We start from the raw sequence: 12,526 nt of genomic DNA on the forward strand, positions 1-12,526 counted from the left end.
GAAAATAGGATAGAGAGACGCGTCACTGGGATCATGAAAGCTGCTTAAAAAGAGCCCAAACCAAAACAGGAAGTGGGTTGGCGAGGAGATATGACCAAACTCACCAAAGATTGTTCTATCTGTGACATGACACTGGAATCTGATTGGTTTTTTAAAAGCTCTTAAAGAAGCAGAGGTACTTTATGCAATTTAATATAGGGTAAAGTTCACAGATAGACGTCCATTCTACATAGGATATTGAATGTCCTATTGAGTTGTAATTTGTTTACGTCATTGAAAAGTCGAATGTTACACTTACATTTTTACTAGCAGCTCATCACCTGTCTCGTCTAAATGCTAGCAATAAACAGGTTTGCTCGATTTGCTCTCCTGCGTGCAGTGGTGTTCATTAAAACATATATATGATTTGCCCTCAAGGAGCGCAATTCGAGCTAAATCAAGTGCACCTCATGTATCGAACCTCCCCAAGTTTTAAAATCAACTTCCGGTTTTACCACAACTTTGAAATTCACTTTCAACAAGTGGACGAGAGAGGGAAGATCGGTGTTCTTCCGATTAGTCGTGCTTCTTAGATCGTATTGATAATCGCTTGAGTCATATCGAAGACCAAGGACGATGTATGTGTGTTTTAATCTGTTTATGTTAAGTAGCTATGTTTTTTAATGGCAATCTGTACCTACATTGCTCTTTATCCGTAAACTAAAGGAAAGTAAAGCAAAGTTAGTTTGGAGTGTGTCTGCTACACGGCTGCCAAGCGGAGCGGGGCAATAACCATGCCCGAGCTTTCCAAGATGAGGAAGCCCGATGTCAAGGTTGTCATTCTGGGTGACATGAACGTTGGGAAGACCTCACTGCTCCACAGGTACATGGATAGGAAGTTTAAAGACACCATGAGCACCGTCGGAGGGGCGTTTTTCCTCAAACAGTGGGGACCCTACAATATCTCAATTTGGGACACTGCTGGTAAGGTGTTCATTATTGACTGTTATGAGTAGGTCTCGTTTATCGTAGGTCTTACGTTATTTTCCTCATTGTTTTAATATCCACAGTCTGTTTGGAGTAGGGCCCCACACGTGTAATAATCAGTGTAGCCTGAGTAACCTTTGTCACTTTACAAGGGTCAGCTCTGTTGTTGATTTCCACTGTGACTCCACCACCTGAGGGTTGCTTGGCAAGGACAGTCCCTTTCATGCGATTGTGGCCAGATCAGATTAGTGATCTGGCCTACCAGGTTAAATGGGCTACTGGACAAGAATTACAGATGTTGGACAAGTTGATTACTATTATGTTGGACTAGGTCATATGGTACAGATGCAGTTAAATTGCCATTAAATCATGGTCAATCTGAAATTGGTCTATTCTAATTCTACAAAACCCATCTCAAATTCTAGTTGGCACTGTCATATCACATGATTTTATATAGTGCTACACTAAAACTTTATGATGTTGCACATTTTCAAGGTTCAAGATGTTCAGGGACAATGACATCACATTATGTATCTCTATATTTATTCCATCCACCAAGGGTAAATGCTATATCCTTCTTAGACCAATATTGGACAAAAGGAGCCTAACATTACTCCTTAGTCCAAGGACCTTACATGTTCTGTTTAACCATTTTACATGTTCTGTTTAACCATTTTACATGTTCTGTTTAACCTTTTTTCTCACTGATATGAAAGATAAGCAACTTATGCTTCCAAAACCATGCCGCAAGTGATGCGCCGCAACGCTTAACAAAACACCCCTTACAGAAGACTCCTTCGTCCAGTGACTCTTATGTGTAATGTAATCGAACAGAAAGTCATGATCAAGGGCTGTATCCTTCCAGATCTGGTGTTAGATATTGGGCTGGGGGCAATCCCCAACAGCCAACACTGTTGATTATTACCATATTTTTAAAAAACTGGTTGGTCTAAGGGGTGATGAAAGGGAGACAATCAAGTCAACATAATGACGACGAATGTACAGTTGAAGTCGGAAGTTTACATACACTTAGATTGGAGTCATTGAAATGTGTTTTTCCACCACTCCACAAATTTCTTGTTAACAAACTACAGTTTTGGCAAGTCTGTTAGGACATCTACTTTGTGCATGACACAAGTAATTTTTCCAAAATTGTTTACAGACAGATTATTTCACTTATAAATCACTATCACAATTCCAGTGGGTCAGAAGTTTACATACACTAAGTTGACTGTGCCTGGCTTTAGAAGCTACTGATGGGCTAATTAACATCTTTTGAGTCAATTGGAGGTGTACCTGTGGATGTATTTCAAGGCCTACCTTCAAACTCGGTGCCTCTTTGCTTGACATCATGGCAAAGTCAAAAGAAATCAGCCCAAAAAATTGTAGGTCTCCACAAGTCTGGTTTATCCTTGGGAGCAATTTCCAAATGCCTGAAGGTACCACGTTCATCTGTACAAACAATAGTACACAAGTTTAAACACCATGGGACCACGCAGCCGTCATACCGCTCAGGAAGGAGACGCGTTCTGTCTCCTAGAGATGAACGTACTTTGATGCGAAAAGTGCAAATCAATCCCAGAACAACAGCAAAGGACCTTGTGAAGATGCTGGAGGAAATGGGTACAAAAGTATCTATATCCACAGTAAAACGAGTCCTATATCGACATAACCTGAAAGGCCGTTCAGCAAGGAAGAAGCCACTGCTCCAAAACCGCCATAAAAAAAGCCTGATTATGCTTTGCAACTGCACATGGGGACAATGTGCGCCCTTGACCAGCACAAAAATATCCTGTGGCGTTCTGCATTTGCATTGAATAGCCCCCGTGATATGCAACTTTTCAGGGAAGTTAGGAACCAATATACACAGGCAGTTAGGAAAACTAAGGCTAGCTTTTTCAAGCAGAAATTTGCATCCTGTAGCACAAACTCAAAAAAGTTCTGGGACACTAAAGTCCATGGAGAATAAGAGCACCTCCTCCCAGCTGCCCACTGCACTGAGGCTAGAAAACACTGTCACCACCAATAAATCCACTATAATTTAGAATTTCAATAAGCATTTTTCTACAGCTGGCCATGCTTTCTACCTGGCTACCCCATCCCCGATCAACAGCCCTCCACCCCCCCACAGCAACTCGCCCAAGCCTTCCCCATTTCCCCTTCACCCAAATCCAGATAGCTGATGTTCTGAAAGAGCTACAAAATCTGGACCCCTACAAATCAGCCGGGCTAGACAATCTGGACCCTCTCTTTCTAAAATGATCTGCCAAAATTGTTGCAACCCCTATTACTAGCCTGTTCAATCATCTGAGATTCCCATAGATTGGAAAGCTGCCGTGGTCATCCCCCTCTTCAAAGGGGGAGACACTCTAGACCCAAACTGCTACAGACCTATATCTATCTTACCCTGCTTTTCTAAGGTCTTTGAAAGCCAAGTTAACAAACAGATTACCGACCATTTTGAATCCCACCATACCTTCTCCGCTATGCAATCTAGTTTCAGAGCTGGTCATGCGTGCTCCTCAGCCACGCTCAAGGTCCTGAACGATATCATAACCGACATCGATAAGAGACATTACTGTGCAGCCGTATTCATCGACTTGGCCAAGGCTTTCGACTCTGTCAATCACCACATTCTTATTGGCAAACTCGACAGACTTGGTTTCTCAAATGATTGTCTCGTCTGGGACACCAACTACTTCTCTGATAGAGTTCAGTATGTCAAATTAGAGGGCCTGTTGTCCGGACCTCTGGCAGTCTCTATGGGGGTGCCACAGGGTTCAATTCTCAGGCCAACTCTCTTCTCTGTATACATCAATTATGTCGCTCTTGCTGCTGGTGATTCTCTGATCCACCTCTACGCAGACAACACCATTCTGTATACCTCTGGCCCTTCTTTGGACACTGTGTTAACTAACCTCCAGACGAGCTTCAATGTCATACAACTCTCCTTCCGTAGCCTCCAACTGTTCTTAAATGCAAGTAAAACTAAATGCATGCTCTTCAACCGATCGCTGCCTGCACCTGCCCGCCCTTCCAGCATCACTACTCTGGACGGTTCTGACTGTGGACAACTACAAATACCTAGGTGTCTGAGTAGACTGTAAACTCTCCTTCCAGACTCTCATTAAGCGTCTCCAATCCAAATTTAAATCGACTTCCTATTACTCAACAAAGCATCCTTCACTCATGCTGCCAAACATACCCTCGTAAAACTGACCATCCTACCGATCCTCGACTTTGGCGATGTCATCTACAAAATAGCCTCCAACTCGCTACTCAACAAATTGGATGCAGTCTATCACAGTGCCATCCGTTTTGTCACCAAAGCCTCATATACTACCCACCACTGCGACCTGTACACTCTCGTAGGCTGGCCCTCGCTTCATACTCGTGACCAAACCCACTGGCTCCAGGTCATCTACAAGTCTCTGCTAGGTAAAGCTCTGCCTTATCTCAGCTCACTGGTCAGCATAGCAGCACCCACCCGTAGCATGCGCTCCAGCAGGTATATCTCACTGGTCACACCCAAAGCTAATTCTTCCAGACCTCTGCTGCCAATGACTGGAACTAACTGCAAAAATCACTGAAGCTGGAGACTCATATCTCCCTCACTAGCTTTAAGCACCAGCTGTCAGAGCAGCTCACAGATCACTGCACCTTTACATAGCCCATCTGTAAATAGCCCATCCAACTACCTCATCCCCATACTGTATTTATCTATGTATCTTGCTCCTTTGCACCCCAGTATCTCTACTTGCACATTCATCTTCTGCACATCTACAATTCCAGTGTTTAATTGCTATATTGTAATTACTTCGCCACCATGGCCTATGTATTGCCTTACCTCCCTTATCCTACCTCATTTGCATATACTGTATATATACTTTTTCTACTGTATTATTGACTGTATGTTTGTTTATTTATGTGTAACTCTGTGTTGTTGTATGTGTTGTTCTCAACTAGCCGACCTGGTTAACTAAAGGTGAAATAAAATAAATAAAAAGATTGTACTTTTTGGAGAAATGTCCTCTGGTCTGATGAAACAAAAATATAACTGTTTGGCCATAATGACCATTGTTTGGAGGAAGAAGGGGGAAGCTTGCAAGCTGAAGGACACCATCCCAACCGTGAAGCACGGGGGTGGCAGCATCATGTTGTGGGTGTGCTGCAGGAGGGACTGGTGCACTTCACAAAATAGATGGCATCATGAGGGAGGAAAATTATGTGGATATATTGAAGCAACATTTCAAGACATCAGTCAGGAGGTTAAAGCTTGGTCGCAAATGGGTCTTCCAAATGGACAATGACCCCAAGCATACTTCCAAAGTTGTGGCAAAATGGCTTAAGGACAACAAAGTCTAGGTATTGGAGTGACCATTTACAAAGCCCTGACATCAATCCTATAGAAAATGTGTGGGCAGAACTGAAAAAATGTGTGAGCAAGGAGACCTACAAACCTGACTCCATTACACCAGCTCTGTCAGGAGGAATGGGCTAAAATTCATACAACTTATTGTGGGAAGCTTGTGGACGGCTACCTGAACCATTTGACCCAAGTTCAACAATTTATAGGCAATGCTACCAAATACTAATTGAGTGAATGTAAACTTCTGACCCACTGGGAATGTGTTGAAAGAAATAAAAGCTCTCTACTCTTATTCTGACATTTCACATTCTTAAAATAAAGTGGTGATCCTAACTGACCTAATACAGGGAATTTTTACTAGGATTAAATGTCAGGAATTGTGAAAAACTGAGTTTAAATGTATTTGGCTAATGTGTATGTAAACTTCTGACTTCAACTGTATATGCAATATTGCATTGACCAGAGTTTCAATTAATTAGGTTTTGTGTTATTAGACCTAATTTTCAGAAAGACACAGGCCTAGGCCTAATCTCGACATTCACTGTTTTTGAAATCCTGATTGGCACACTTGTGGGGCTAAAGCCCTCGCCTCATTGGAGGTTGTAACCTGGAAGTAATGATATGCATTGTTTTGGTCATCTGTATCAAATGGGCACTTTCTGATACTCTATAATAACCAGTGAGATGAGAAGTTGGGATATATCAGTGCTTTGAACTTGGGTAAACATTTATCAAAATCAACTAAAATCATAGCAGCTGAAAGAAAGGTGAATTGGTTATATGACACAAAAGCTACATTATTTTGGTTGACTTACTGTAAGAAACTGGTGACAGAATGCTAAAACGAGTGTGTTTGCTTTGCACACCATTGTCAAAAGCATGAATGGGCTTAACTCCAGAAAGATAGAAAAACCCCTGAGTCACCAAAACACAATTTCCCGTCCCTGCTTCTTATCCCCATGACCTCTCAGCAGTATGCGGTTGCCTGCTATGTCCACATCACAGGTTAAAATAGGAAGTATTATGATTGCACAATCAAGTCCGATGTTCTTGGGGAAGGGGTTATGAGCCTTGTAAGTGAATGATTTACAGTATATAGTAGGCCTCAGACATTGTTGTAATTTCCCAGAAATCCTCCAATTCTGGCCAGACATCATGCTATACATCATGCTATACCCATACTGGTGTAACATCTGATTCTGCAATCATGGAAACCAGAGGTGTTTTTTCCCCTGTATTGTAATTGAATGCAAGGAATGAATATCAGAAAGTTCTATAGTATCAGAAACTAAGCAAGTGAAAGGGGAACAGAACAGAAAATACCACTGTCAAACAGCCACGGTATTGGTTCCTTATTCTATATGGGAGTTTCAACTCTGATTTATTTCACTGCTTACTTGAATTCCTATGACTATTGGGGAGGGTTAGCTTTTTAGTAAACAGTAGCCTACATAGACCTAGGCCTACTTCCCAACACACACTACTTACATTGTCTCACTTCAACCAATGGCTGTTTCAGTGGTAGGTGGATCAACTTCCTATGGCAGTTATAGAGCCAGGAGCCGGTGGCTGCCGTCGTCTTTAGCCCTTAAGTCACATGACATGAAGACTGCGTCGCGAGGAGGGGGTTTGGGGTGACCGCATATGCTTCAACCTCCCACCCATTTACTGGACCTAATATAACCCTGAAGTGTCGAGTCATCTCCCTAACTAGCACATGTCTTCCTGACTGGCCCTCCTCCCCACAGATGTATCATCTCCTGTTTATGACACTGCCACATCCTGGCTGTTTCTGTGCAGAATAGGACCCTAGCCCTGCTGCCCCACAACGACTCTCTACCCTCAAACAAAATCTTCCTCAAACTCTGTTGATCCCTGGAAAATGGATGTGTCAGCATAAACTAGACTTTAGCTCAGCTCTCCTTATTTGGTGGGTTATATATCAGGCAAGATACTTCTGGATAGTAAGGCCTAAGGTTTGTAATTAGATATCTTATGACCTTTGAAACATTTCATTTGGACCTAGTTCAAAGGTTCCCGGGATTTCTGAACATATTTGGCTGATAATGTTCTAAACACTGGGAACAAAGAGCTCTCTCACACACTCCACACTTGCACAAAGGCTCCCAGATGAGATTGCTGTACTGAAACACACACACACACACTGAAGAGCTTTTGCGTTATTCTACAACAATGGCTGCTTCTGTTTTTCGGCTACTGACTGTCTCGCTCTCTTTCTCTCGCTGTCTCTTTATATCTCCCTCCCTCTCCCTTTTGTAATATGTAGGCTATAGGCTACCTGTAGTTTGGAAGCCCATTCTTTTTAAACTTGTGCCTTTTTTGTCTGTGGTTAGTTTACCTTTTATAGCTCACTTGGTAGAGCATGGCGCCTGCAACGCTAAGATAGTGGGATTGATTCCCGGGATCACCCATATGTAAAAAATGTATGCACGCATGACTAAGTCCTTTTGGTTAAAAGCATCTGCTAAATGGAATTTATTATTGTTATTACTTGGTGTTCGTTGGTCTATATAAGAACACTATTATGTGCATCTACTCTCCTGTGTGTTTTTAATGTTTTCTGGTCATCCTTCCCTGTGTGTCCCCCAGGTCGGGAGCAGTTCCACGGGCTGGGCTCCATGTACTGCCGGGGCGCTGCTGCTGCCATCCTCACCTACGATGTGACCAACTGGCAGAGCCTGGCTGAGCTGGAGGAGCGCTTCCTGTCCCTCACCGACACAGCCAATAATGACTGCATCTACGCCATCGTGGGCAACAAGGCTGACCTCACAGACCCCCAGGCCCAGCTGCTAGCCAACCAGGATGGCCTGACAGCGGACCAGAGAGTGGGGGACTGGGAGAGGACTGGGGAGCCCAGGGTGCCTTCTGCCTGTCCCACCCCTCCAGCCTCCCCCATCTCCCTGTCAGGGGTGTCAGTCAACAAGCAGGTGAGCCGGGAGGACGCAGAGGCGTTGTATGGGAGGATCCTTAGATACAAGGGTCTGGAAGAGACGAACAGCCTGCCTGCGGACAAGATGTGCTTCGAGACTAGTGCCAAGACAGGCTACAATGTAGACGCTCTGTTTGAGACGCTGTTCGACATGGTACTGCCCTCAGTCCTCAAGAAGAGGACTGAGAGAGAGGGATCGCCCACTGTGGACCTGGAAGAGTGCAAAGGGACAGGAAAACGGGCTAGGGCCGCCTGCTGCTAGGGATTAGGGGTAGGTGGGGAGGGATGGATTAACTGTTTGGGGGTTTTAGACGGACCGTAAAGAGAGGAGTTCATGTCATCTCTGTATTGGTCTCCCATTACATTCTGAGAATTTTCAGCGGTGACTGTTTGATATACACACACACACCTGCACACACATTCTTTCAATCAAGCTGTCAATCAAATTAATAATTAAAACAAGTAATTTAATTATTCTTTCAATGAGCCGGAAAGAACTATATTGGAGAGCTGGAGTAAGGCGTTCTTGGATTTTAAACATCTTCAAGAGGTTCTGTATTGACTTGAGTTCAGGCCAGAATTTCTGTATGTGTAGAGCAGGTTAGCGTTTTATGTAATTAATCTTCTCGGCAGAGTGGTCACTAGCTGGCGCAGCCACAGTCATAAAATCTGATTTTAAACTTAACCACACTGCTAACCATAACCTTAAATTAAGAGCAAAAAGCTATTTTTTGTTTTCATGAATTTTTATAATATTGCCCATTTTGACTTTGCAGGTGGCCAATCTATTGGCTCTAGGGCAAAGATGCATGACATGTCAACCTGGATATGGGAAATAGACTACTGGTACACAGTTCACCTGTTTATAAATCAATCATTGAATTTTTGTTCATGTTTTGGAACGAGAATGTCACTAACTTTGTTTCCATCCACAGTTTTTATGCAAGTAAAGTCATTCTGTATCCCCAAAAAAATCACAACTGTGAGGGAAACAGGACGTTTCGGTACAGTTTTATAAATGCCAACAGATTTGTTCGTTTGACATGGTGGCATCTTTCTGTCGGCGAAATTAATTGCGCGAGAAATGGAGTTGGAAATGTCTTTATGCGCAGATATTGTTACAATAAGCAGCATATCGAAGTAAACTTGGAGTCACGCGATATGATGTGTGTGGTCCCCCAATACGACTCGGGAAAACGTAGTTTTAGACTACAGATAAAATAAATTATGATGAACTTCACAGGGTGGTGAAAGTGCATGGTGATGAGAGAGATGGTCCTTTTCAATAAATATCGAGTGTCTTATTCTGGTGACGTGATTATCTATGCTTGACTGCCGTTTGACCAATAAAAATATCCATAATCTCATCACGTAGACTAAGCCTACCCACACTGTCTCTGTGAGCTGTTGGCTAGAGCACACGTGCCAAGACCAGAGTAGCACATTTGCTATTTTAACGCAATAGTTTTTATGAAAATTTAAGCGAAAGTATATTTTGTGTGCACTACGTCATCACGCACATATTTTAAATTTTTATCCGCAACAAATCTGTTTGGTAAAAGCACACCACGGGTGAGAAAGTATTCCGATTTTCTTTTCTTGGTTAGAATATTCACATGAGAATTTGTCACCAAATGGATGGAAACCTAGCTACATATGGCATTGTTCAACAGCAGTAATTGTTTGACTACCAGGGTGGCCACACTGAATTGTGTAAATTAATCCTATTTTAAAGATGTTTTAATGTGTTTAACAATCAGGCTTTACATTTGCATCAGGTGTGTTCTGTTGCATGTTTTTTTTACTGATTCCTTTTTTCATGTAAATCTACACTATAATATGTGTAAGATACAAGTTTGATATTTTCAAATATAGGATAAAAGATTATTCTCATTTAGAAATAGGGGGATAGAGTTTGTTTGAGCTAAAGTGAGAATGTCAATGCATGTACCACCAGCAAAAGTATAACAAACAACATTTTTATTTTTGTTATGACTCCATTACAATTGGATTCATAGCACATCGAACTCATGGCCAATTTTACAAAATATATTTTTAGTTCTGAGAAACATAAAAATCAAGTTCATTCAGTGGATATAAATATACGTAGGAAAGTAAATCAGTGCATTTTGTGACCAAAACAATATATGAATGTAAGATTAGGGTAAGATTAGGGTTTTATATATATATATTGATACATACACTTGATATATTGCTAACAAACAGTTTGCACTGTAAGGCCTCTTGATGCATAAATGTTATGTTACGTGAGAAGACTTGATGTAAAGCAGATTAATACTGAATGTTAAGAGCATTTCTTCTCACTTAAACCTCAACCAAACCTCATTTACAGTTGGTAGAGGGTCAGTGTTAGTGTCGTGGCATTACTGTATACCTGAATAAAACGTAAGCGCACTTAAATCTAAATAACTGAAGCAGTGCACACACACGCAATCAATATTATCAATCATTAGCTTCATTGATAACTGAAGCAGTGTGTACACAGGCATCTTTGGTTCTTTCAGCTGTATGTTCTTGGTATGGTCAGTTAAACATGTTTGGTACAGTGCATTCGGATAGTACACTTTTTCCACATTTTGTTACGGTACAGCCTTATTCTAAAATGGATGAAATTGTCCCCCCCCCCCATCAATCACATACAATACCACATAATGACAAAGTGAAAACAGGTTTTTAGTGTTTTTGTATTAAAAACAAAAAAACTAATTTTACATTAGTATTCAGACACTTTACTCAGTACAGCCTGGAGACACTACAAGCTTGTCACACCTGTAGTTGGGGAGTTTCTACAGACAATTCCTTTGACCTCATGGCTTGGTTTTTGCTCTGACATGCACTGTCAACTGTGGAACCTTATATAGACAGGTGTGTTTCTTTCTAAATCCTGTCCAATCAACAGAATTTACCACATGTGGACTCCAATCAAGTTGTAGAAACAGGATGCATCTGAGCTCAATTTAGAGACTCATCGCAAATGGTCTGGATACTTACGTAAATACGGTATTTCTGTTTTTTTATTTATGCATTTGTAAAAATAAAATAAAAAAGTTAACTTTTTGCTTTGCCATTATGGGGTATTGTGTGTAGACTGAGGAATTTGTTTTATTTAATACATTTTAGAATAAGGCTGTAACGTAACAATGTGGAAAAAGTGAAGGGGTCTGAATACTTTCTAAATGCACTGTATATAACATAGCTGAGGTAATAAGTTAGAGCACCATATCAAATAGGACAAACAATTTAAAAATAACATTAACATGTATATTTCATATTGCTGTTGACTTCATGCCGGGGATTCTTTTCCAATTATCAACACAGGACACTTGCTCTCCACTTGAAGCGTTCACACAGTCCTTCAGTCATCACAAGATGCTGATCTAAGGTCTGTTTTGTGTTCTCCCCTTTATGGCTAAGGTTAAGATTTAGGGAGGGTGAGCTAATCCTAGATCTGTGCCTAAGTGTAATGTCTACCTGAATTGCGTTTGGTGGGGGGTACGGTCACAGGAAATGACATCACAGGGTCAAAGGGGACTAAGTGAGAGCCAGGTCACAGGTTCTTCATGCAGACCTGACAGCGGCTGATGCGTGAGAGGAACTGGCCTGCTTTCAGGGTCTCGGAGGCAGGCTCTGCCTGGAAGGACTGTTCGATGGAGGTGAGCCAGAAGCTGTGTTTGTTGGCGAAGTAATGGCAGGTGCCCTTGGCCCCGTTACACTCGATGAAGGGAGTGGTGCGGAAGTCCTCCAGACAGGAACCAGGGGACGACAGAGACTGACCACCGCCCTCGTCACCTGCTGCTGTGTGCTGTGGGGAGACGAGGGAGGGGAAGAGATTGCTTTCATATGTCCTGTGTTTTCAGATCAATAAAGATGAAAAGGAGACTAGAATAGGCCACTTTAGACTGTATTAGAACAGGAAGCAAGAGACTCACCATAAGGAAGGAGTAGCCAATCCACAGGCTGCGCCAGCCCACAGGGCATTGTGGGATGGTGATGTCCTGGCTGTGCACGGCGATGGCGACGGACGGAGCCTCGCACACAGAGCAGCGGCTGATGTAGGGTTTGATCTCTTCCTCTTCCACGGGCATCATGGGAAGGGGTGCGGTGGTGGACAGCCAATAGGACTTGTCATTGCGGCTGGCATAGTAGCAGACGTCTCCGGGGTTGCAGTACAGGAAGGGCATGGTGTTGAAACGAGGGAGGCAGGAGCCTGCCAGACCTGG

The 12,526-nt window shown here is 42.5% G+C and overlaps 2 protein-coding genes across 2 annotated transcripts in view; one reads left to right on the forward strand and one right to left on the reverse strand.

The window, feature by feature from the left end:
• The first annotated feature begins 493 nt into the window (after positions 1-493).
• Positions 494-11,363, forward strand: rab20 (RAB20, member RAS oncogene family). The gene is made up of 2 exons (XM_029656493.2): positions 494-963; positions 7,946-11,363. Exons 1-2 carry the CDS (start codon positions 774-776, stop codon positions 8,545-8,547), a joined length of 792 nt encoding a protein of 263 aa, XP_029512353.1. The 5' UTR covers positions 494-773; the 3' UTR covers positions 8,548-11,363.
• LOC115126043 (collagen alpha-2(IV) chain-like) overlaps positions 10,249-12,526 on the reverse strand; it is a 109,050-nt gene continuing 106,772 nt past the window's right edge. The window contains exons 46-47 of the mRNA XM_029655658.2: positions 12,236-12,522; positions 10,249-12,108 (exon numbers count right to left, since the gene is read on the reverse strand). Of these exons, the coding sequence (XP_029511518.2) occupies positions 11,854-12,108; positions 12,236-12,522 (542 nt within the window). The 3' untranslated portion in view covers positions 10,249-11,853. The remainder of the gene's footprint in view (positions 12,109-12,235; positions 12,523-12,526) is intronic.

Source organism: Oncorhynchus nerka, linkage group LG1 (genome assembly GCF_034236695.1).
Source record: "Oncorhynchus nerka isolate Pitt River linkage group LG1, Oner_Uvic_2.0, whole genome shotgun sequence".
In the NCBI taxonomy this organism is placed as follows: domain Eukaryota; kingdom Metazoa; phylum Chordata; class Actinopteri; order Salmoniformes; family Salmonidae; genus Oncorhynchus; species Oncorhynchus nerka.

Excerpts from the sequence above, each read along its gene's own strand:
- rab20 (XM_029656493.2), top strand. The coding sequence starts at position 774 with ATGCCCGAGCTTTCCAAGATGAGGAAGCCCGATGTCAAGGTTGTCATT. Across the intron at positions 964-7,945 it reads CTCAATTTGGGACACTGCTG|GTCGGGAGCAGTTCCACGGG; the intron begins GTAAGGTGTTCA and ends TGTGTCCCCCAG.